The sequence below is a fragment of the Astatotilapia calliptera genome, chromosome 4, assembly GCF_900246225.1.
Source record: "Astatotilapia calliptera chromosome 4, fAstCal1.2, whole genome shotgun sequence".
Classification (NCBI taxonomy): domain Eukaryota; kingdom Metazoa; phylum Chordata; class Actinopteri; order Cichliformes; family Cichlidae; genus Astatotilapia; species Astatotilapia calliptera.
This window is the reverse complement of record NC_039305.1, coordinates 15,333,018-15,358,060: the sequence shown is the minus strand read 5'-3', so window position 1 is coordinate 15,358,060 and position 25,043 is coordinate 15,333,018. Positions and strand designations below refer to the sequence as shown.

General features: G+C 42.3%; 1 protein-coding gene across 1 annotated transcript; it reads right to left on the bottom strand.

Annotated features, from left to right (window-relative positions):
* Positions 1-2,706: 2,706 nt before the first annotated feature.
* gpr139 (G protein-coupled receptor 139) lies at positions 2,707-23,175 on the bottom strand. Its single transcript, XM_026165015.1, has 2 exons — positions 22,675-23,175; positions 2,707-4,864 (listed from the first exon to the last, which is right to left on the bottom strand). The coding sequence occupies exons 1-2, from the start codon at positions 22,817-22,819 to the stop codon at positions 3,852-3,854; spliced, it is 1,158 nt and encodes a 385-aa protein (XP_026020800.1). The 5' UTR covers positions 22,820-23,175; the 3' UTR covers positions 2,707-3,851.
* Positions 23,176-25,043: the final 1,868 nt, after the last annotated feature.

Below are 25,043 nucleotides of genomic sequence, written 5' to 3'. Positions count from 1 at the left end.
TTGTGAGTGATTGTTCTGGGCTTACAGATGGGACAGATGATGTTTAAAAGATGTCAAAGCGCAAATGCATCCTTTCAGACGAACTGCAAAAGAAATTTCCCTCATCCCGGTACTGGTAATTTTTCTTATACAGATGAGGCATCATTACTGTAGCATTATTTAATTCCAGAGGTTTTTAAGTTATTTTTTTTGCACTTGTTGGCTTCTAAAAGCCATAACACAGAGAAGGCATCGTTTAAATATGTTAAATATGTTTCTTTAAGCAAACAGTATTATTAAAGTTCTTCATGACTGGGCCAAGTGTCCTCTTTTTTGGAAATCAAAATATGGTCACCCTAAGCAATTGAAACAATCTGTTAGCGACCAAAGCAATCTTATATACCTCTCTGTGACCAGTTTCACCTAGCGACTGCCAGCAACCACTGGTTAACTATGGAATACACATTTTTCCCTAGTAACTCACTGACTCATCCCTAGGGCTGTCTGACAGGGGTTTAGCTATTGATTTCACAGACTTTTTTCTGGCGACTAGTAGTTGCTGGGGGGAGGGGGTCACAGATTAGTCTCAAACTCTTCTTCTGCATCATTCAAAATACCAGCAGAGCAAATTTGCCTGCTGTCTCTCTGTGTCAGTTTCAGTCATTTAGGAGCCTATTGACGATCATAAGACATCCCAGCACGTATGCAAATCATGACACCTAGGAGTCTGGGCAAAACATTTGTATGTAATGAGTTGGGAATGAAAACAGGCTGTTTAAACATTTGCCTTATTTATGTCAATTATCAGGGTACAAAGAAGAAGGGAAAATGATCTGCAATACATATATATATATATATATATATATATATATATATATATATATAACATATATATATTAGGGGTGCAACGATACTCGTATCAATATTGAACCGTTCGATACAGTGCTTTCGGTTCGGTACGCATATGTATTGAACAATACAAAATTTTTAATTTATTTTATCAACTTTTCTTCTGACGATGCTGTCTGTGTTGAGAGCTCACTGGATCTGCGTTCGACTACTCCGCCTAGGCTGCACTGTCAAGCGCAGATCCACTGAGCGCAGCGCAAGCTAGCAAGACAGAAGCTAAGCTTGTTGCAACATGGCAAATTGAACCTCCCCCATCCTCATTCAGATCTGGCCTTTGGAACTATTTTGGTCTTCATGTGACGTATGACCCTGAAGGTAAGCTCGTCATGGACAAAAGTAAAACAGTATGTCGGATGTGCCAAGCAATGCTGGGAACTAGTGCGTTAGCGCAGTTTGCTCGTTAACGTGTTGACGCCGTCCAGCCCCACGCAAGGGGCGATCCGCGGTAGCTCGTTAACGGAGATTTGCCGTGTTGTGGCGTTAATGTCAATGTCAGCTTGCGTGCTTGTTGTTTTTGTCTGCTTCCACTTGTCTTTGCACTAGGGTGATGTTGGTGTAAATGTGCAGTCATATTTGTTGTGTTCCCACTAGTGCTGTAAGCGTTAATCTGAAATGACATTAACGCCATAACGCGGCAAATCTCCGTTAATGAGTTACCGTGGATCGCCCCGTGCGTGGGGCTGGACGGCGTCAACACGTTAACGAGCAAACTGCGCTGACGCACTAGTTCCCACCAATGTAATTGAGCATTGCTTAGCACATCCGACATACTGTTTTACTTTTGTCCATGGCGCTTACCATCAGGGTCATGCTTCACATGAAAACCAAGATAGTTCCAAACGCCAGATCTGAATGAGGGCAGGGGAGGTTCAATTTCGGGTAGCGTTGAGGCAGCTGCCATGTTGCAACGAGCTTAGCTTCTGTCTTGCGCTGCGCTCAGTGGATCTGCACTCGACAGTGCAGCCTAGGCGGAGTAGTCGAACGCAGATTCACTGAGCGCTCAACACAGACAGCATCATCAGAAGAAAAGTTGATAAAATAAATAAAAAATTTTGTATTGTTCGATACATATGCATACCGAACCGAAAGCACTGTATCGAACGGTTCAATATCGATACGAGTATTGTTGCACTCCTAATATGTATATATATATATATATATATATATATATATATATATATATATATATATATATATATACACTTAATCACTGTGTTTTAGGATTGTTAGTCAGTTTTTGCTCTCATGGCTTCTAAAGTCCAAGCAAAGAAACGACATGCAGGCAGTCACGCCCTCAAGTGTCTCAGACAGTGTCGAACAAGAGTTTGGAGGGCACGACTTTATCAGCTATGACAGACACACCTCACATTCATCAGATTTAAAGCCTTACAGAAAGAAAGACGTGAGGTGTGTCATCCCAGGTATTAACAGAAATCTGCCCTTTGGCACAGCTCCATTCTCACTAGATTGATGAACACTTCTAATGCCCCAAGGTGTCTGCAGAATGGATGTGCATTGATCTCAGTGCACTCTGTCTGTGGGCAATACAGTACAGGGTTTGTGTGTGTGTGTGTGTATATGTGTGTGTGTTCTCATTTATGGTTTGTTACCAGGCAATACTGAGACAGAGTTGATGTACGTGACTATATTTCTGTATAAAATGTTACAGAAGTGCCATTGCCCAGCAGCAGAAAGAGCAGAGCAGAGCTGTGTCACCTTGGGCTTGAGACCAAATTCACTGCTGCATCATGGGAGCAAAAAAACAAAAAAACTTTGGACGGAGGGCAAAACCCCCCCAAACAAACAAATGGAGCAGCTTTTTCTGTCCTCTCTATCTTTCTCTCTTTCTCAGTCTCTTACAAAGATAAAGGGTTAAAGAGATGTTCAGCTACATTCATTATATTCTTCCGGTTAATGGCTAACAGTAAGTCACCAAGGACCATTAATAGTTAAAGAGGACTATCTACTTACAGCAGAAATTTCCTCATCCTAATACTGGAGAAGGGATTACTACATAAAATGACACCTTGGCACCACACCAACTCCAAGTCATATTTTTTTTTATCTTTTTTTTTGTTTTTTTTGCAAAGCTACAATAACAGTCATATCTACCATCACATAAATAGTTTACCAACAATAAGCAGAGTGCCTATTCAGCCTACAGCAGTCTGCAAGCTTGGACGTTGGATGACTCGATCTTCCACAGCGAGTGTCGACTTGGAGGTGACCTGCACTGCTAGGGTGAACTCAGCACACGCAAGGAAAAGTCTGGGAGGGCTGCTCGTTTTATGAAAGCCCTACTTAACATGCCGTGGAGACTCTTCTGCGTGTTAAACTGGAAATGACAGCGCTGTTTTACATTGCTTGAGAAAGAGCGTGAGGATCATGTGGCAGTGGGCACACTGTCAGTGGCTCTGCCTGAGTGAATCACCCCTTGAGGTGAGATGTTTAGTGCCCACACTCTTACTGAAACTTTGCCTTTTGGAAATGACTCCCAGCAGCAAAAGACACAGCTGTTCGAAGCTCTTCATCGGCAGCGTGCAGCACGGCCCGCAGTAACTTTGACGCCCCACAGAGGACTTGTTTTTATAGTTTTGTCAGTTTATATGTTACAAATGGTGGCTCATACTGAGTGCTAGATGGTCGTGATGTCTTTTTATCAGTCTACAGCCATCAGTTACTTACAGTAGATTTATTTTTTTGCATGAAGGAAACCATCAACACCTATTCAGTGCTGGTCGCTGCTTTGTGAATACTTTTTTGAACATCAGAAGCCTTGCTGGTTGTTTTTCCACCTTGCTTTGCTCAAAGGTAGTTGAACCATTTGCTCAATAGGTGTTTTGACATTTTCAAGCCTTAAAAGATACAGGCAAAGCTGGTCACCATCGAGACAAGCCTGAATACACCCGCTGCCCCACCCCTCCAGTGATTGAGGGTAGGGGAAGCAACTCGTGGCTAAGAGCTCAAGAGGAAATGCAGATGGGCTTCCCATTTTTGTCATACTGGTACACCAGCATCTTGATGCAGTGGGAGTTGGCTGGTGAGATCCAGGGACTGCTTGTGATGGAGAAGTTGTGGCTGGCGTAGAATGGCGGCGGCTGCTTCCGGCAGTGGACCAAGGCTCGCAGCACATTGGCCGCCATGCTCCGGAAACGCTTGCTGATGAAGCAGTAGAGGAAGAAGTTGATCCCGGTGTTGAGCAGTGCTAGCATGTTTGCCAGATCCGTGAGTACATGGAGCAGACGGCTGGCAGTTTGTGATGCCGGGGGAGACGAGTAGAAGTGGTAGAGGATCACGAGGGTGCGCGGTGCCCACAGAACAGCAAAAATGGAGGTGATGGCGAGGAGGATGGCGGTGGTCTTGCCGGTTGAATAACCACGCAGACGGAAACAGCTACGGCGTCTGCGCAGCTTACGCACAATGACGGCATTAAGGGAAAAGAAGACCGTGCAGGGTAGGAGGTACACGGTGGCACAGTGGGCCCACACAAGGACGTGCTGGGCCACCGTTCTTTTGTCGCCCTCTTCTCCTCCTCCTTCTCCTTCTCTTCCGCCCCCTCCTCGATCACTACTACCCAGTCCAGGAAGGCTGTGCCAAAACTCAGGCCACCAGTAGTAGGGAGCTGCAGAGACCAAGCATCCAACGTAGACGGCGAATATCACTCTGCGTGTGCGGGCTGGGTAGGAGACCGTGTGGTAGCGCAGAGGGTGACAAACAGCGATGTAACGATCAATGGTAAGAGGCACGGTGATCCAGATGGAGGTGTGGATGGAGGAAAACTCCAGCACCTGAACTGCGTTATTTAATGACGGAGGCAGCGGCGCTGCCAAAATAAAATCCTCCAATATAAAGTCAACAAAAACAATGAGGAACAGAACGAGGATGTCGGCGGCTGCCAGAGCCAGGAGATAATTGTAGGAGGACTTCTGACGACGCAGCACCAGCTGGGACAGGATTACCACAGTCAGGATGTTAGCTAGGAGGAGGTGGGAGGGGGATGCGGACAGGTGATTGAAAGAAGATAGAGGAAATAGGGAAATGATGAGGAAGGAAAAAGTATCATGAGATCGGGAAAAGGTATGGGCATGGATTAGGGCAGGGAGAAAACAGAGAAATTGAGTGTTAGTGAGCAGATAATTGAAAGCGCTAGCAATAAACAAGACAGCAACAGAGAGGGAGTTGATAGTGATATGTCGGTCGCGAATGAAATGGCTCTTAGAGCCAGATCTTTGACGTGAACAACGCGAGACCTGGCTCCTTATCGCGAGCCGTGGTTTTTTTTTTTCTTTCTCGCACCCTCTCTCGCACTTTTTTCCGCTTTGTGCTTTGCACTGGGAAGAGGGGGGAGGGGCGATAGTTACACTCGCAGTAGCACAGGAACAGAGCGGGAGGGAGAGACAGAGAAAGAGAGCCAGGGACAACATCACATTAGAATGGTATAGTAATCATCCACAACTATTTTCAGTTGCGGATGATAAAGGATTCAGAAAGTTTATTCATGCAGGTCCATATGACAGAGATTATGCATGTTCTTTTTGTTTTCATATTTTAATTTATTTAATTGTGTTGTGGTTTGCAGTGTTTTGTGTGGTTTCACTTTAAATTGGTTTAAAAGGAAAAAGCTGAAAATTTAAATAGTTAAAAGTTGAAATGTGAATAATTGGGTTTGTATTATATGATTTATTTATTACATTTTATGTGGAGTGAATAAATAAAAGTATATTTACGGTGACCCCTAGAGACAAAGCACGTACAAACTTCAAAACACGTAAAAACTCCAAAACACGTACAAAAGACAACAGAAGTGCTCCAGGATGCTAGGCGCAGTGTTGAGCTTTTGTTACCTAGTGGTTACCTAGTGAATATATATGAGTGCTTGTGTATAAATACACAAACAATACACATATGCTTTCAGTTGTGTAATTTAAGTGATCTAGGTAGCTCTGTTTTGGAAGTTCAGTTAAAGCTAGAAATGTGTTTTGGAGTTTGTACGTGCTTTGTCTCTAGGGGCCACCGCATATATTTACATATAAACATATATAAATAAAACCACTTTTCGGAGCCGAAAGAGCCGGCTCTTTTTAGTGAGCCGAGCCGAAAGAGTCGGTTCTCTAAAAAGAGCTGGAAATCCCATCACTAGGAGTTGATAGCAATAGAGATACTGCAGACAGGTAGGTGCTAACACAAGCTCAACACAAAAAGCAGACACCAAAATTAGGAGGCTAGAAAATTTAAACTGAGCAAAAAAGAAAGCACATCAACAGCACCACCTAAAAGCAGGTGTAAAAGCATGCCGAGTGAACTCTGTGCCCTGTGACATTTTCTTGCAGTTTCAGTCCACAGTATACAAAAATATTCAATTCTGTCATTATTCCCAGACAGTGTTTTCCATGTTCAAACAGCTCCTATTCTGTAAACCTTCTCTAGTTTATTGATCCCCTTCATCTACACCTGCTGTGTGATTCCAGCAGCACCTGCCTGTGCCTTTGGCCAAATTGTTATCTGCAATAAAGAGCGAACCCACAACAAAAACAGGAGGGCAGCGTGCAGCATCGCAGCCTTGGCAATTTGCTGAGTTCACTACTATGTGCCATCCTGCTGCCGGCAATTTCGGTCCTAAAACAAAGCACAAGGGCACCCCATCTCTCCATTTGCCTCTGTTTTCGATTTTTATTCCATGTGCCCAGCAAGCTCCATAATAACTTCTCATCCAGCCTGCCAAGTTTCTCTCCCAGCTGATTTATTACGCATTTGTTTTACAGGTAAATACCCAAGATGGAGTGCAAAAAGGCCTGAATGTGATTTAGCTCACGACTGCATTTAGTCTGACTGCTGTGCATCTGAGAGGCACCAGCACAGCTTTCTGGCTCTCACGTGGACCTGCACATCCCATTTCTCCAATCAGTGCAAATTGCACATTGCTCCCAAGATAGTCCCATCACGTCAGCAAGGTTTATAGGCCTCACTCAAACCCTTCCCAAACTTCGAGGGCACAGCACACAAAATGCATGCTTGGCTTACTCTGTAATATGAATGGAAGTAAAGACTGAGACAAAGACTAAAATCAGTGAAATGAATCATCAGCATTGCTGGTACATTTTAAAATTGAAAACATTTCATCACCGCGAGTGCGAGGAAGGAGGGTACTTAATTTGACAGTTCAGTACACATCGTTTAATTGATTAACTGCTCATTCCTGTTTGTCTAATAAAATCTAATTGGGGACCTATGCTTCCACTTATTTTTTGTTACTTCTGTGAGGTGGCCTCCATGTGCTGGTGTAGCGGGTGCAGTGCCTAGCCTCAAAGGTATTGATCAAAGCTGAATTCAAATGAGACCTTCTGGGATGCTACGTGTCTGTAGATCTGACATGGTCCCTGGGTCTTGGAGGAGTATTCTTGGATCCTTTTGTTTTGAGCATAATTCATACTCAGATTTTATCCTGTGTTACTTTTGAAAATTAAGCTTTCTGTGTTGTTTATATCTGTATTTTATGTCTTACTAACAAAAAACCTGCCCTACGGATGGTTTTTGCCAAGTCTGTGGAACTTTTTCACGTCATTTATATATGAAAAGACATGTTGTTCTTGAATGAATAATCTTTGCAAGCTATATCTTCACTGTATAAGAAAAAGCAATTACAATTACAGGCCCTATTAGCATTACTGTTTGATAAACATTTACAGATATGAATGAGAACACATGATACTTGACTAAAAATTGCTTAGCAAATTGTACAACATGCATGTAATGTAGATGTAATGGCACAGCTCATTTTGAGATCAGCTACTACACGTAATCATACGTCTATAATTAATCTCTTCATCCTGGTATTCTATGGCAAATGCCAATGGGGCTCCATGGCAGTGAGTACAGGGCCCTCAGCCCACTCATGTAGTCGGTTTCTGATTGCTTGGTTAGCCTACTGGTGTGGTGGGAGACACAGCAAACCTGGCAACGGAATTTATTGATGTGCCGTCCTGGTGGAGTTGGACTACCTGCATAAGCTCTGTAGGGACCAGGTATCGCCTCATGCAACCAGCAGTGACACTAACCCTAGCCAAATGCAAAACTATTGAAAGAACAGTCAGAAAAGATGACAAGGGAGAAAAAATGGGAGCAGCCTCCGCTTATTTGTGTTTTTTCATTCCTGTTGTTTCATTGTTGCCCCTCTACTGCACCCGTTGGTAATTTAATTAGCACCAACGCATCTGAAACGAATCCACTCTGCTAGTTGACTGACTAGGCAGATATTACAGAAGGTTAACAGAATTGATGCTATACTGTGATTTAAGTGTCCCTTAATTTTTTTGTGCAGTGTATTTCACCATCAACACAGCCTATTATGACACTGATCAATAGTGCCACAGATTAGATACAGGACTGGGAGGAGATCCCCCTAAGACCCAACCCAGCATCACCTCAGAGACATGCCCAGATGTTGTGCATATAGATAGATGGGTGGCTAATCCAACCCTCAAAGGGATGAGGATTATGACTTTCACTGTTACGCCTACACAATGTATGTCAGTAAAAAGTTTTAGCTTGAATACTTTGTTCATCACGATACAATGTGAGCTTTAGGTTTTCTCTTGCTTTTTCTTTTAGGCATCAAATAGTGTAATTTTTTGTGATCTGTAGACTTACTTCAACAAATCTGACTTAAACTCAATGCAAAACAAATTTGTGATATTCTTGAGGTCTTCTCAACCGGCTCAATGCATTTCTCTTGAAATATTTACTGTTTATTTCTACACATTTTTCAGTATTAGTTTGCTAACAGTTATCTTCTGCTTGCTTAATTGGTGCATTGCTACCTGTGGTTGTTGTTGTTTTTAAATACACCAGTGCCACCAACTACACACTAGAAGAATAGATTGCAAGCATCAGTAGGGCTGCTTATCAACTAAATGGGTTTCTAAGTGAAAAATGGACTTTCTCCTAAAAACTGTGCTGCATAATGCTCAGGATACCTTTAATGGACTCTGGCTATCAACTTTCATAACCAAGGTTATCTATCTTCCTGAAACGCTGATGCTGACATTTTGAAAATAAACGTTATTTTTCCCTGAAAGCGATGATCCGTGAATTCTGTTTGCTACCACTTTATTTGAAGGTGTGTCATCCTGAGCCATGGGATGAGTCTTTTTTGATGTTTATGGTCGATGTCAGTGAGTGTTTTTAGGTCATTTATGTTATTTTAAACTAATACCAAAATGGTTTGAGACATCAATGTTATGATAACATGACATTACCAAAGATTAGGTTACTGTACAACCGGGGTTTCATGCCTTGTTCAACCTGCACCGCTGTAGCTGAGGTCAAAGAAAACATTCAAGGCACTTCAAGTAAAGTCTTACCTTCTGTTCTGATAATATTCAGTGAAGGCAGCCATTTATTTAATGCATTTGAACCTTTTTTTGTCCTCACAGGAACGTAAGTGCAGTGTGAAATTCAGAGACACGTTTTGAGTCACTTGTTTCCAGTTTATCCAGAGATTTCTATTTCATGCTCTATTAGTTCAATAACCTAACTAACGATAAAATACACACAACATTGCATGTGTGCTTTGCTGTTGCTGCATAACCCTCTTTAAGTCAAACCTGCCGGAGACACGTAAACATTACACTTTACACAACAGCTTCACAGACATCAAAGCACTCAGTGGCAGTCACAGTCCACACAGTGTGTCTGTGTGTGTGTATGTTCTGTGATCCTTGTGCCTCCCTCTGCAGTAAAAGATCTGGGATTGGATTAAATATGGCAGCTTGAAGTCTGGTACATCACACTTCACAGCCTCTGCCACTGTCAACTGATTAGAAATTACAAAGCCAGCTCTGGATAACGACTAAAGTTGTGCGGAGGATGTGCAGCAGACGACACAAACGCACATAGAAATGCATGTGCGGCTCCACAAATGTGCATAAAAAACACACAGATCGTTAGGGAAGCACCAATTCATTAACGATCTATCAATAACCACAAATGAGACGTCAAAGCTGCTCACAACACCCAACAACTTAACAAATATCAGTCACATCACAATTGCACAGCTCACTATCCTCTCCATAGCTGAGTTGCTTTCGTCTTAAATCTTGTCTGACTGTGTCATCGATTCTTTGAGTTTAAAGCTGCTTGTTGTTGTTTTTGATTTTAATTTTGGTAGATTACAGATTACACAACTCAAATCAAACAGTAAGAGATGTGGTACTTAATCGTTTGTGCTATGAGGTGTATATTAACCCCAAATGAGAGACAGTATAGCGATTTTGTGTCATGTGAAGGTGTTTTAATCTTTTCCCTTTGATTTGACAAAACTTTAATAACAAAAAAACCCTTGATTTTCTTTTTATTTGACTGTTGGCAGTTGATTTGGGTAACAGGGGTCAAGTTTGGTTGGTTGCTCCCAGTTACTGAGCACAGTGTCGTTGCTGTTTGCAGGACATTAAGTCAAAGTCAGCGCATTGATTTTTAGACCAAAAAAACATTTGGATCTTGGTAATCGGCTAACTGAGTTACTGTCTGAAGGAAAAATGTCATGTCCTTCTTCTGGCTTCTTAAACGTATGGCTTTGCTATATTTTTTTGTCATTCATAGCATTTTGAATACATGTGGGTTGGGATTATTGATCAGATAAATTTTACTTTAGGTTAACAAGCCAACAATGCTCAGGGTCTAGGAGATGTCACTGGGGTCATACTGACATAAAAGTATACTTAGTGACACCATGATTTTATTTATATGTAGGCTAATTGCTTTTTGTTTTGCTTCCTTACTCAGTGTATCATTGTCTTTTGTACTTGTCTAGTCACATGACTCTTAAGTACTTTTACTTTATTATTACGGTCATCACATCATCTTTTTTCCAACTCAGAAATGGCTTTATTTGGATGAGAGGACATTAGTAATCTGCATCCATAACTGTATGAGGACTCAAAATTTCACTCACTGGGCTGTACTATACAGCAAGCTATACCTCAACTGACAACAGCTAACGGCTCAAGATGACCGCATTGGTAGCACTGTTAACCATCGCTGTGAGTCCATCGCCATTACAGTGGTTCTGAGGGCTTGCCAGACAGTATTTTCCTTAGTGATAAGCCTCATGACTCAGACAAAACCTCCATATCTGAGCTGATATAGGAATTGAAAACATGGGAATTGGAAGCAAAGAAATCATTGAGTTGTTTTCAAAGTTTTCATCAGAAATTAATTATTTTTCAAGCTATATAATCTGGTAATTTCTGAGCTTTTGCGCTAATACAGTATAATAATGGATTGGATTTATATAGCGCTTTTCAAGGCACCCAAAGCGCTTTACAATACCACTATTCATTCACTCTCACATTCATACACTGGTGGAGGCAGCTACAGTTGTAGCCACAGCTGCCCTGGGGCAGACTGACAGAAGCAAGGCTGCCATATCGCGCCATCGGCCCCTCTGGCCAACACCAGTAGGCAAGTAGGGTAAAGTGTCTTGCCCAGGGACACAACGACCAGGACAGAGAGCCCAGGGATCGAACCGGCGACCTTCCGGTTACAGATGCGATTCCCAACCCCCTGAGCCACGGTCGCCCAGGGGGCAGAAAAAATCCACTCCTGTCTTCAACCTACCACTACTGCAAGGTTACAAAAATTGAGAGTTGCATGACCCTGAAAAAACAACACTGAAGTCTGGCTTGTGCTCTTGTGCTGCCATTCGTGAAGGTGACAACAGTGTGAATAATGAACTCTTTAGTCACAGCCCCCTGTCACTCCAAACAGCCACACCTGTAGTAATGTATAATGTTAATCCTGCAATTTAACCAGACAGCAGCTGGTGAGTGTTTTTAATCAGTGTGTTCCATGCAAACTATGGGGAACATCAGGAATCTGCTACCGAGCAAAGCAATCACAAGGATGTTTTCATGAAGCAGTCAAGGAATGCACGATTTTTCCTTAGCGACTGGTGGTTGCCAGGGAGTCACTGACCAATCTGTAGACCTGCGTAACTGGGGCTTAAGCAATCCATTTCCTGGGTACTGTCATCAGTCACTGGGAAATGATTGGTCTTTTTTTCCCACTTGATGCTATCAGACCTAGGGGAAATGTGGACCAGCAGCAAGTGGCACACAGGCTAGAGAGCACTGCGTAGCTAATTATAAAAAACTGGATTAATAGAGAGGACACCAAAGTTAGCGTCTTGCTCATTTATTTCTGGGCTACCATTCATTCACTCAACCTATACACACAGTACAAGTCACATTAAACCAAGCATTCTTCAAATAGTTACAGAATGCAAACTTTAAAAAGCAAAAAACGCAATAATTCAAAATAATTTTACTTATTCAAATACTCATAACTTAAAAAAAAACACAAAACCCGGCTGAAGGATAACTTACAGCATAACTCAAATAGCTCATTTAATGTTCACACAACATTCCCACAACATTCGCGCCATATACGCTATTACTCTTGAACGTATTGTTACCAGAGCGTAAATACAACATGGCGGCAGACGACTGCGAATGCCATGCTCATCAAATCACAGGCTTTCCCCTTAACTCATGTACTCCCTACTGTCTGGTTAACACTAGAACAAACTCTACAACACATTTTCTGAATTTGCAGATTGCTTCTATCACAACGCACACCTGTATGACTGGGGCCTTATCTACCTGACCATATACCGTCACCATGATTGTCATGCAATCAAATAAATGAATGAGATAGCATGATGTGGTTAGCGATCATGTGTCTGTAAAACCTCTATAGACACCAAAACAGTTTTTTTCTTTTACTGTGAAACCTTGGAGTCATTTTTGACCAGGATATGTCCTTCAACGCACATATTAAACAAATATGTAAGACTGCTTTCTTCCATTTGTGCAACATCTCTAAAATTAGAAATATCCTGTCTCAGAGTGACGCTGAAAAACTAGTTCATGCATTCATTACTTCCAGGCTGGACTACTGTAATTCATTATTATCAGGATGTCCTAAAAACTCGCTGAAAAGTCTTCAGCTAATCCAAAATGCTGCAGCAAGAGTACTGACAGGGACTAGAAAGAGAGAGCATATTTCTCCTGTTTTGGCTTCCCTTCATTGGCTTCCTGTTAAATCCAGAATTGAATTCAAAATCCTGCTCCTCACATACAAGGTCTTAAATAATCAGGCCCCATCTTATCTTAATGACCTTGTAGTACCATATCACCCTATTAGAGCACTTCGCTCTCCCACTGCAGGCCTACTTGTTGTTCCTAGAGTATTTTAAAAATAGAATGGGAGGGAGAGCCTTCAGTTTTCAGGCCCCTCTTCTGTGGAACCAGCTTCCAGTTTGGATTCGGGAGACAGACACTATCTCTACTTTCAAGATTAGGCTTAAAACTTTCCTTTTTGCTAAAGCATATAGTTAGGGCTGGACCAGGTGACCTTGAATCCTCCCTTAGTTATGCTGCAATAGACGTAGGCTGCCGGGGATTCCCATGATCAATCAATCAATCAAAGCTTTATTCGTCACATGCAGGTTGCCCTGCAGTGAAATGGGACCCCCCCCCCGACCTTACACATATAGCACAAACATTACATGGGGATACAGGTCGGAGATTGGTAGAATCAGAGAAAAAAAACATTGAAATGTACACTACAGTGGGGAAAGTACAAGAGGAAAAAAAGAGACCCCTACTCATGCTGTGCTTCCATGGTAGGACAGCATGAGAACAGGAAACACAAAAAACTCCTCTGCACAAAGAGCACATAAATGTCCACAGCACAACATTATGAAGACATGACAAGCTACAGGGGTGGGTGGGGGGTGAGGAGTAATCCGAAGCGAACACAGCATTGATGCTGGTTGTACTGATGCATTGAGTTTTTCCTTTCCAGTCACCTTTCTCACTCACTATGTGTTAATAGAGCTCTCTGCATTGAATCATATCTGTTATTAACCTCTGTCTCTCTTCCACAGCATGTCTTTTATCCTGTTTTCCTTCTCTCACCCCAACCGGTCGCAGGAGATGGCCCCGCCCCTCCCTGAGCCTGGTTCTGCCGGAGGTTTCTTCCTGTTAAAAGGGAGTTTGTCTTTCCCACTGTCGCCAAAGTGCTTGCTCATAGGGGGTCATATGATTGTTGGGTTTTTCTCTGTATCTACTGTACTATATAAAGCGCCTTGAGGCGACTTTTGTTGTGATTTGGCGCTATATAAATAAAATTGAATTGAAATTGAATTGAAATATAAATACTCTATTTTCACTTCGGTGAAGCTGGACATTTTGATTGGTGTTTATGGGGACTGGTTCGCTCTTAGAGCCTCAAGCGGTGATTTAAGGAACTGCAGTTTTTGGTACGTGCAGCTTTCTTCATTTTTCAACACTATAGCCTCTTTTCTACTACTCGACTTGACTTGATGGGTATTTTAGGGTATTATACAGGTATTTTGGTAAACATAGCTTCTATTCTACGTGTTTGGGGAACATGAACAGCATTTTGGATCACTGAAAACTAAGTTTTTGAAAGAATTCCAGCCATGGTAATAATTTACATGCGTTTATATGTGAACAGGGAAAACCGAGATTTTGTTCTGCAACGTCTAAAGTGTCACACTGTGTGCCATACTATTGTTTGCGGCTTTCGATTGGCCGATATTTCTTCACAGTTTGGGTTCTATGTTTCTGTTGACAGCACCAGAGATATTGTAAATAAATTTTAAAAATCCCTATTTGAAAAATATATGCTCCTTTCACATTATTATTTTTTTAAACTAATTTGGGATTTTCTTTTATTATTGTAGGGTCTCACAAAATAAAGCACCTTAAGGCAACTGTTGTGATTTGGCCCTATATAAATGGACAGTGTTGGGGGAGTAACAGAATATATGTATTTAAAAAACTAAATATGAGTAACTGTATCCATCACAGTTACTGTTTAAATAGGTGATAATTAGAATACAGTTACTTTGTTGAAATAAATGGATTACACGGCGGTCTTTTCCTGTTTCATATGTCTCTCTCTAATTTTGGTAATTCCACGCTGGTGGAAACCCAAACAAAACACACAATAAGAGGCTTTAATGTAAGCGTCCTGTTGGTGGCGTCAGTTACACAATAGACCTGAAGCCACCACAACAGAGCCAGCAGTGCACGGGCAGGAATGCATTTCTTACTTGGAAATTCTGACACCACTTCACATTTAAAGAAGAAAAGGATGGGCGAAATCTGACTGTGCAATGCAAACTCTGTTGCCGCAACTAAGCTGCTCTCAGCATCAAAAGACTCCACCTCCAACCTAAAGAAGCATCTGCTTGTAAGTTCTTTAAAAAAAAACCAAAAAAAACTAACGTTAGCCTACTGCAACTAACTTGTTTTAGTTGTGGTAGCTACCTGGGTTATGTGCCACTTCAGTATCTCGATGTACTATTGCTGTGTGATTTATTACTATTACTGAAGGCTACTCGCCACCAACCTAACATTGTTAGCTGGTGCTAGCTGGGGTTAGTTCATAGACAGCAGACTGTTAGACTTGATGGATAGCATTAACAACGTGCTAGCTGCAGATAATCATGTGCACTTCTGAAAGCAGACAGAAAGAAAACATATTACTGATACAGAATTAGTTTTCTATACGAGATCACTGCAAAAAGTGCAGCCTTACCGAATGTCCACCCTACTCTTACTCATTTTATATTGAGATTTAAAAATCTAGTTGGTATTGGTATGGCGAGTAAGCTTCAGTCATAGTAATAAATCACACAGCAATTGTACATTCATGTAGTTGTAAAAAGCGTGACAATATATTAAGTAATCCAAAGTATTCAGAATACTTTGCTCACATTAAGTAACTTAACAGAATATGTTACAAGTATTCTGTACTCTGTAGTGGAATAGATTTTAAAAGTAACCTTCCCAACACTGTAAATAGATTTGAGTAGAATAGTGGGGTTAGTTTAAGTGTGAATATGAGTGTCATTGGTTGTCTGTCTGTGATAAGGAAAAGCAGAAGAGGATGGATGAATTAGTTTGTCTTATCACTGCATTTTTATGGGAAAAGTTTATTGCTAACTTTGTGCTGTCTTCCAGATGGAGATCCATTACAAATCAAACACATAATAGACGTCACCTTCAATCCATTGCCTCACGTTCTCTATTGTACCTCTGCCCATCCGTTTTCCTCTCTGTGTACATACTGCTGAACAGAGGGGGAGTGACATAAAATGGAAACAGTGAGGTGTTGACTGTCACAGGCTGGGTATTATTCTGTTTGGGCTCCCCAGCGAGGCAGGGCACTCTACAAACAAACAAAGGGGATCTGTTGAGAGCTTGACATTTCCATTTAGCCTGAGCCACCCTGCACTGGGTTGCCTATTCATTTCAATTGACTCCTGCTCTTTCCGTCGTCTCTGGAGCGGGGGTAGATCTGCTCGGCATTCAGGTGGTATGGGGTGGCACATGCGGGGCTCGTCTCAGCAGGAACAGGGGAAGCCGAGGTGCAGAGAGGTACACCGTGCGCGCACAGAAAGGCACATGCGACAGAAAAACATTCACCATCCTTTCCTTTTTTTTTTCTTTGTGGGAGAAAAAAATAAGCATCTCCATCCAAGAGGAAATTAGAATAACCTGTTGGACGGATAATCGGCTGTTCTGTGTCTGTCTACTTTTGATTGTGTGTGTTTGCACGGGTGATTACTTTGGTGATCTGTGTGCCTTTATGCATGTCTCAGCTCCCCCCGCTGTGCCCCTAATATAACGAGGGACAGGGCCATTGACGTTATTTAGCGGGAAAAGGGAAGGCAGAGTGTGCTCCCTGAGGTGTGTAACGAGGCTGACTCATCCCACCACTAAAGGGACGTGTTCAGCCGGGCTGTCGACAAATGACACAGCACAGTTTAACCCCTCACAACAGCAAGTATAACATAGAGACAGAGAGACTGACACGTTCTTATACAACTGTCATCAAGTTTTCTCACGGGCCCCATGTAAAGCAGAAACAATATTGTAAAACGGAAATTATGATCTAAAAAAAGAGAAGCATTGCATCATTGCAATTAGGGAATTTTTCTCCCCTTTATAATCTTGGAGGAAATCGAGGTCAAGCTTTAATGGCTTTTCCGGAGGCTAATAAGAATAGGGTGAAGTGTGATCTGAGGAAGGTGGCAGGTGAGTGAGCAGGGACAGAGACAGACAGACAGAGAGGTATCGAGGACGGGCGGCAGGAGGAAAGGAAGCGAGGCGAGAGACGGAGAGTGGGTGAATATCAAAAGCTTGCTTCAAAGGTCACAGCACTTTGTTCCTGATGACCAGCATTTCCCTTTTGTCTATCTCTAAGTGTCAGACTGGACATGAAGGGTGGCGATTCCTTAATTTCTCCAAACCAAAAAACAGGGGTGCGTCCCCACTACAAAGCAGTGAAAAGCAAACAGGGAAGATAAAAAATGATGGTTTTCTTTTTTACAAAGCATTCATTTGCATTCAGTATGGGATTTAAATGCAGTGACAGTCAACCTGATTCCTGATGTGTGAGGTGAGTGCTAACAGAGGATTTCAGAAGAAGCCCAAAGGAGAAATAAATTCAATAACATAAAGCTAACAATGAGAAAAATCAGAGAAGGGGAGACGGAGATGTGTACGGAAACTGAATATTTAAGTTTAATGGGCATATTAAGAGAAAATAAGCCCTCTCCCTATGTGCTGCTAATGGTATTGATGTGACTGCAGTGCTTTGCTGCCTGCTCACCTTAACAGCCATTCATTTTACAGACAGGCCACAGTGAGTGAAGGTTTGGGCACGACTGTCCTCACATCAAGGCTAAGGCTGCCGCCGGTGATAAGGTGCAGGTATTGTGCACTGAATGACAAAGACCTGCTATTAATTTTTTAAGGATTAGTCAACTAAATCAGCAATTGTAATGTTCACCTAAGGAAAATGTAGCACGTGTAATTGAGTGTGATGTGTGAAAAGAAAGAAAAGGAGCACATTTGATAATAGATGTGAGGAGGGAAGAAGGGGAAACAGATAGAAGATCAGGAATGTTAATCATTAAAAGTCATCTAATTAGCCATAGATTTATATGTTACTGCTGTCCAAAGAATCCAAACGACTTACACATACCGAGTTTGCTGTATTCTCTGCAGCCGTGACAGCATTTTGCTGCCTACTGGTCAAATAAAGTCAGTTCTTGTCACAGCACATCTCTGATTTATTGCCTCAAGCAACACCTCCCTCCTCTCTAGCCTCCTCTGTTCTCCCGTGCCATCTCTGGCCCATCTCTCCCATAACAAGCTCTCACTCTCCCCCTATCTTTCTCTGCTTTCGTAAATCAGTACTTGAAATCTGCTCATGCTTCAGGATATACCCTCACATCCATTTCCTTTGCATGCCCCACCTATTTTAAAAAAACATCTTTAGAGTGATTGGATTTTTATCAACAAGTTACCAACCCACTACAGACGTCCCGCTGCTGGTGCATATTGACAGATCAATAGCTCAAACTGAAAATCGATCGGGGTCCGTCTCTTCATTATCCTAAACAGCGGCTGACACTGGCCCCGTACACTGCAACATGGAGGCAGGGGTTGTTAGTGCTGAACCTTCCCAACCTTTCCCCCCCTGCGTGGATGCAAGAGTGTGAGTGGGAGGAGACACCTGAACACAGTCACACTTGTGAGGAGCTTTGAGGAGCGGCGAGGTACCATGCAGAAATGTGAGCACACATATGTTTGTGCACAGGGAGTCAGGGAGGAATCCCATGGGAGCTTTACAGCAAGCGACTGAAAACAACACATGTGATTCTCTTTTCCCACAATTTTGAAAGTAAAGCATCAAAAAGAGCATCATTTTCTGGTCTCCCACTGAAACGGCTGAAGTGCTTTTTCTTTTTACTGAGATAACAGTCTCAGTCTTCCCAAGGTCAAAAATGTGCTACATTCTTTGACAGTGTGCAGACTTGGAGTTGAATTGCTCTACCAGAACATTTATTCAGCTACTGAACATCACAACCATTTTAAGATGCTTTACTCAAGCGTGCAAAGGAGACCTGCTGTGCTAATTTCCAACTCTATATTTTTAAGTGGCATGGTGCAAGTCGCAATTCAGAATAATCTTTACATGTCTTGTGCAGACCCTTTGTTCTTATCCTGACTTTCTTCTAATTCCTTCTTACTGTAGGATTCATGCTTCAGCAGGAAATCTATGGCATAGCTCCATGGTGACTGCAAATCTCTCTGAAACCTTATGCTGTAACCTATGGCATAACCTTATGACCACCTCCTGTGCATTTACTTTTTCACTGCAGTTTTTTAAAATGTATCCGTTAGAGAATAACAATCACCATCTCCATATAAGGAATAATAATCTAATATAATGAGCATAAGGGCTCAAAAATGTCAGCACATACCTGGAGAGAGATTTCTGTCAAAACCCAAGACGAAAAAAAAAAAAAGCCTCAGTAATTTATTTGCTTCTGTCGGCGATGACCACACAGTAATAAATACATAATGCACCAGAACAAACATAAATGCTGGCAACGATGTCGGCCACTTGTTAAAAGTTGGTGCTGGTATTGGATTGATACTTTGGTTTTGTTTTCTAATTTCAGTATTCAGCTCGATGAACTTAAATAAAAATATATTGTAAATGAAAATGGGGGGGGGGGGGGGGGGATATGATTTTTGCGTCATGTCTATTTCTTTTATAGCTTAAAGCACATTTAAATAACAGAAGTTGGCCTAGAGTGCTTTATAGACAGGCACGTTTATATTCTGACACTCCCAAAAAATAGATTCAAAATACATGAAAAGCTGTGTTTTGTTGTGTTAACTATACACTGTATAAAGTAAAGATCATAGCGATTTAGTGTTTTTTTTAAACGTGTGTTCAATTTGCAAACTGCAAATAATGATTCATCTCATAAGTCGGGACACACTGATCTGCCTGATCTGCTATTACGGATACTGATATCAGTAATGGTATCAGCAATACTGTCCCTGTTTTTACTTGGTATCTGCTCGATACCAAAACTTGCACAGCACTAAGACTTACATAGGTTACATCGTAGGCTCTGCACCGATTCGCCGGAGAAGTCTAAATCAGGCCTTATTGGCTACCAAAATATTTGAAAACCAAGAACACTTACTGTTACATAGATACGCAGATGCTGTGCTGTGTTGTAGACTGTCTTGTATGGAGTATAATGGGCCGATGTGTAGAATAGCTTTATCTCAACGGGGACAGTGTATCATGAGTTCACTGGATTGTGCGTTACTCCATTATTCAAGCCCAAACACTGTGCTTGTTTTGGTAAAATTATCTTTTATGACTAATTAAATGAAGTTTTAATTGTTAATTATTGGAGGCAACAGAGTTTAATTTAATCTCCTTAGCGGCTTTGTGCCCTGCTGCATTATCTCGGGGCGCAGACATTTCATTAACGCGTTTTGTGTGTTTAATTCAGATGCAGAAGTCTTCAGGCTACGCAAAATGGCTTCTGTTTGCAGAAAGGGCTGATGAATCACCAGGGGAAGTAGGATTTAAAATGTGTAGGTACAGGTCAGTAAACAGCTCCATAAACAACAAATTGTGTTTGAGAAATGTTGGACTGTGTTGGCCCAGACATTAGGGGGACCCTCTCTCGAGGACCCGCTTGTCACACAGTATTGTTCATTAGCTGATGGCTTCCCACTCCACAATTTTTGTCTCACCGGCGAACGCTCTGAGACATGCTGTACTTCACCTCTATAATTCCATCATGTCAAAGGAAGAGCCAGAGAAACGATGCCTTCATTGTACTGCTTGCTATGCCACCACACGCCTGCTCTGTCTCAAGCAGTGTGCTGTAGTGAGTGGAGAACGAAAGAGAGCGGGTTAGCGATTAATTAAAAATGTGGCAATTCGTTTCAGCTCTGTCGTCTGTAGCACCCCGAGTCGGGGCTCAGAGGTGCTACTTCAGCCAGCTCGGCTGTTATTAATCTCTCCCTCTCTATTAGTGCTCTGATCTTTCTCTCCTAACTCCACTTTTCTTCTTCTTCTGGGTGTCCGCATCTTCCATTTTTTTGACTCGCTCCCAATTCATCTGCTTTTTGTTCTGCATTTCCAATTCATCATCTCACTATAGGTCACAGTAATCTTTCCCGGCCGCTCCACTTGCGTAATCCCTTTTCTTATCGCCTTCTTCCCGCCTTGCTGTGACCCCTGTCTGCCCGCCGCACTGCAGGTCAAAGTCTGTCTGCACGGATGCGATGCTGCCTCGCTAAAACCTCATTTCAGTTAACTAATGAATCACTGGCTGACGATCAAATTAACAGCCTCCTTTCCTTCCTATGTGTCTAATATGTGTGGTTCTGCGGGTCACGCTGCTACTACTCACACATGCTGCGCTCATGAAACATTCATGATTCAGCTTGAGTGGAACGAGCTGTGTCATAATGATTGAATAAGTCGAACCTGCTGCCGCAAAGTATCAGCCCGCTGCACTCAACTCAGCCATTAATTCAGACGACTATTGTAGGATTGCCTTACACTCTCAGGTTATTGTTACTCAGTGATTAAACAACCAGCTTCAATCCAATTTGTAAAGACGACTCAGCAGCAGAATCAAATACAATTTCGGCAGAAAACGACAGCTAAGTAAATTGCTTGCTCTGCCATCCAGGGGAAACAATTAAGCGAGGTTTGATCAGAAAGAACGACTTTTACTTTTACAAGACAGCAAATCTCTGGAGCGACTGCAGTCTTGGCACGCGAGAGCTTTTCACTTTGCAATGCAGATCTGTTTTGAACCAGCACAGCTTAGCTTGTTGATAACATCTCACTCCCTTTATCAAGGAAAGAGGTTCGGCGATAAAGAAGATGTGTTAATCGCGAGGATTAGCATGAATAAGGCATCAGAAGTCAGTGCTGCTGTTCACCAAAGTGAGTCCACATCATGTCAGAACTCCCGATAAATCAGATCATAAAATTGAGGTTAATTAGTGTAACCTCCAAATTATGTTTTACACTCTTTAATCCCAGATTGAGTTCAGTTTTTGGGTAAAAGCAGACAGTCCACTGGGTCTTCACCTAATCTCTTATTAGGCTTCAGCACTTTTCCTCTTTCATCTGACCTCCAGGTTTTCTGTCTGTGTCTCAGGCTGTCTCTGTTACACACACACACACCTCACTTTGCCTCCCTGTGTGAGACTAGGTCAGTGCTCATAGATCACGCATTGGGATGGAGACAGTAAATGGGTCTGACAGTGTCTGTGAATGGACTAATCATTCAATGGTATAGACACGACAAGGCAGTGTCATTAATTCAGGTCATAGAGAAGAGACATGTAACACACACATACACACTCATCCCAGAGGTTAACCCATGAGTCCCACAATTTGTCATGCAAACATACATATGCCAGCTCCAGATTAATAAAAAAGATGTCATCTCTTAGTTTGAGATCAAATGTCTGGGAAATATTGGAAGAGAGTAATTTCACTTATCAGTATGTCGCTCCCTATTATCCCTGAATCTTTCCAAGTAAGAGGCAAAAGCATAAGAAACTCCAAATGGACACAAGCACAGACACATACATGCTTAGTGCATGTGCACCCACAAGTGTTGGCCACAAGGTCAGGCTGATGAATCAACAGTATGTGTGCATGAAGTGACACTCGGGAGCAGCTGTGCACGACACACTCACTTAGTCCTGCAGGTAAGTGCACAACAAATCAAGATGCAACACTGCACGCCACCAAAGCCAGACTGTCATCAAAAAGCGTGAGCAAATTAACACAGAATAAGGCATGCAGGTGAAAGAATACACTCATGTGCACGTCTCTTACCTGGTAGGCCAAGACAGAGCAGGACACTATAATAGATGACGGGTAGTGGTCCGAGAGGGCATCCCTGGGCAGCTTCAGAGGGATTCTGCCCTGTGCTCCAGGTGCTCCCGTTTGGGGGAAAAACAGGGAAGTGGCTGTGCTCCATGGCCTCTTCCTGGTCCTCTTCCTCAGCTGAGCTCAGTGTCAAGAAGCGTGCTGGCCACGAGATCGAACCGCCTGGAAGCCGGTTTTGGGGAGAGGGTGCTCTGTCCTTGGGTGCCAATCAGCATGGGTGTGTGTACGTGTGCGTTTGGCAAGACCGCAAGGTTGAGTGAGTGAGTGAGAAGGAGGGAGGAATGGGAAGAGATGGAGGAGAGCGAGATAGGCAGCAGACGGGGGAGATGCGAGGGATGATATGTGTTAGTAGGTGACGGAAAAAGGAAGGTGGCGAGAGGAGCTGAGAGGGAGGCGTGAAGAGGTGAGTGTGAAGGTAGAAGTGGAGAGGGGAGGATGCTGCCTGAGTGTGTGAGCGAGGGGAATGAGAGCGAGTCGGGAGCGCAGCGGGGAGGAGGAGAGAGGGAGGGCAAAGAAGAGGGAAAGAGAAAGGGCAGAAAGAGAGGGAGGGAGAGACGGAGACTGAGAGTGGAAGCAGCAAGCGGGATGAGGATGAGGGGAGGATGCTTAAGGAGAGAAATAGGGGTTTGAGGGCAGAGAACATAAAGAGATCATAAAACTGATGGGGAGCCAGATGTGATAGACGAGAAAAGATAAATGGGGGGTTAAGTCAACTGTGGAAAAGGACATAGTGCATTTGCCCTTGTCATTGTGTTTGTTTTCTGTCAGTGTGTCTCTTCATTGCTTGGTGGCTTTCTGATTGCATATCGAGTTAGGGGACAGATCACAAGCTGGGTCCATTAGTCTTTAAAATGTCTTTACATCCACAAGCCAATTTGCACATCCTGGATGTCACACAGAGTATAATTACATATGACCAGACTTGTGTGTGCATGTAGGTGTGTGTGTGTGGTGGGAAATGGGGGTTGGGATTGGCTGCACAGTCTAATTCTAATGCAGTGTGAACAGTTTGAATCTCCAGCTAAAAGGTGCTAATGAACTCTAGGCTGACACTTAAAAACTCAAGTATTCCACCTTAAGACAGATTCCAATTTCTGGTTCATCAGTTGGTGTGACAGCAGGTCTGCAGCTGCCTGTTATTTTCATTTTCTATTCATCTGTCAGTTATTACAAATGATCCTCTGGTTGTTTGGTGTGTAAAATGATGTGTTTATTCCTCAGACTTCTCAGATATAGTAGACTGTTTTCTCCATCCCACTGATTGCGATGTAGCTGAAACTCTTTGCTACAATATTACAGATAAGTGTTGGACCATTTAATAAATTGCTCTTGAGTTTCAGAAAGAGAGCAGTAATGAGTAATTTCATGTAAGCTGTTCTAGGCTTAAAAAAAAGAAAAGAAACCACTGTAACGACCTGTAACTATTTTTCAAATGTTGCCAAGCATGGCAGAATCACGAAAGAGGAGCCTTTGAAATGCTGAGATTAAAAAGACACGGGGATTGTTGTGCTCTGTTTTTGACACATCAAATTTGTCAGAGTTGAGAATTTCAGGAGGTTAAAAAGCTGGGTTGTTAGTTTACCCTCTGATCTGCCACGCTGAAAAGGCAGAAGTAATTTTCTAAGTTATTATCAATAGTTGTTGGAGTTTTTCTAATTGCACCAGTACAAAAAGATTTGTTTAAAATTTTTAAAGCGTCTCTCATTTCCATTCAGTCCGCATTCTGCCGTTCTGCAACCGTTATTGACTTACGTTTTATTCAGGTGGAAATTTTAAACAATAGCCTCGATCTTAGGAACGCTAAAGTTCTTCGTTTAATAAAAGAAAAGAAAAAAAGACTCACAATGACCCATAATCATTCTAATGGAACAGAAAGGAGAAAACAAACAGCTCTTTAGATTCAGTGAACAATATCAGCAAATATATATTTAATTTTTTTCTTCTATCAACACTTGTTAACAGAAAGCCCAGTGACTAATTTTTTCACTTTAATTTTTAACATGTACTCTACTTAGGTACGAGTTTGAGGCCATTTACGGTACATTTCTATGATAGATTTATTTGCAGATCAAGATTTTCATACAAAATTCACTCATTAGTTGTGTCTTGCTAGTAGCAGCTTTGACCCTACTTTGCCTTTAGGACTGCTTTAAGTCTTCATAACATAGATTCAGCGAGGTGCTGGAATCATTCCTCAGCGATTTTAGCCCATGTTCACATGATAGGATCACACAGTTGCTACAGTTTTGTCAGGACCACATCCACCACATCCCAAAAGGTGCTTTGTTGGACTGAGATCCGGTGACTGTGGAGCT

Bases quoted from the DNA above. Each gene is read 5' to 3' on its own strand.
- gpr139 (XM_026165015.1), bottom strand. From the start codon at position 22,819: ATGGAGCACAGCCACTTCCCTGTTTTTCCCCCAAACGGGAGCACCTGG. The intron at 4,865-22,674 runs GTAAGAGACGTG...ACCTCCTCCTAG, and splicing joins GCTCTGTCTTGGCCTACCAG to CTAACATCCTGACTGTGGTA.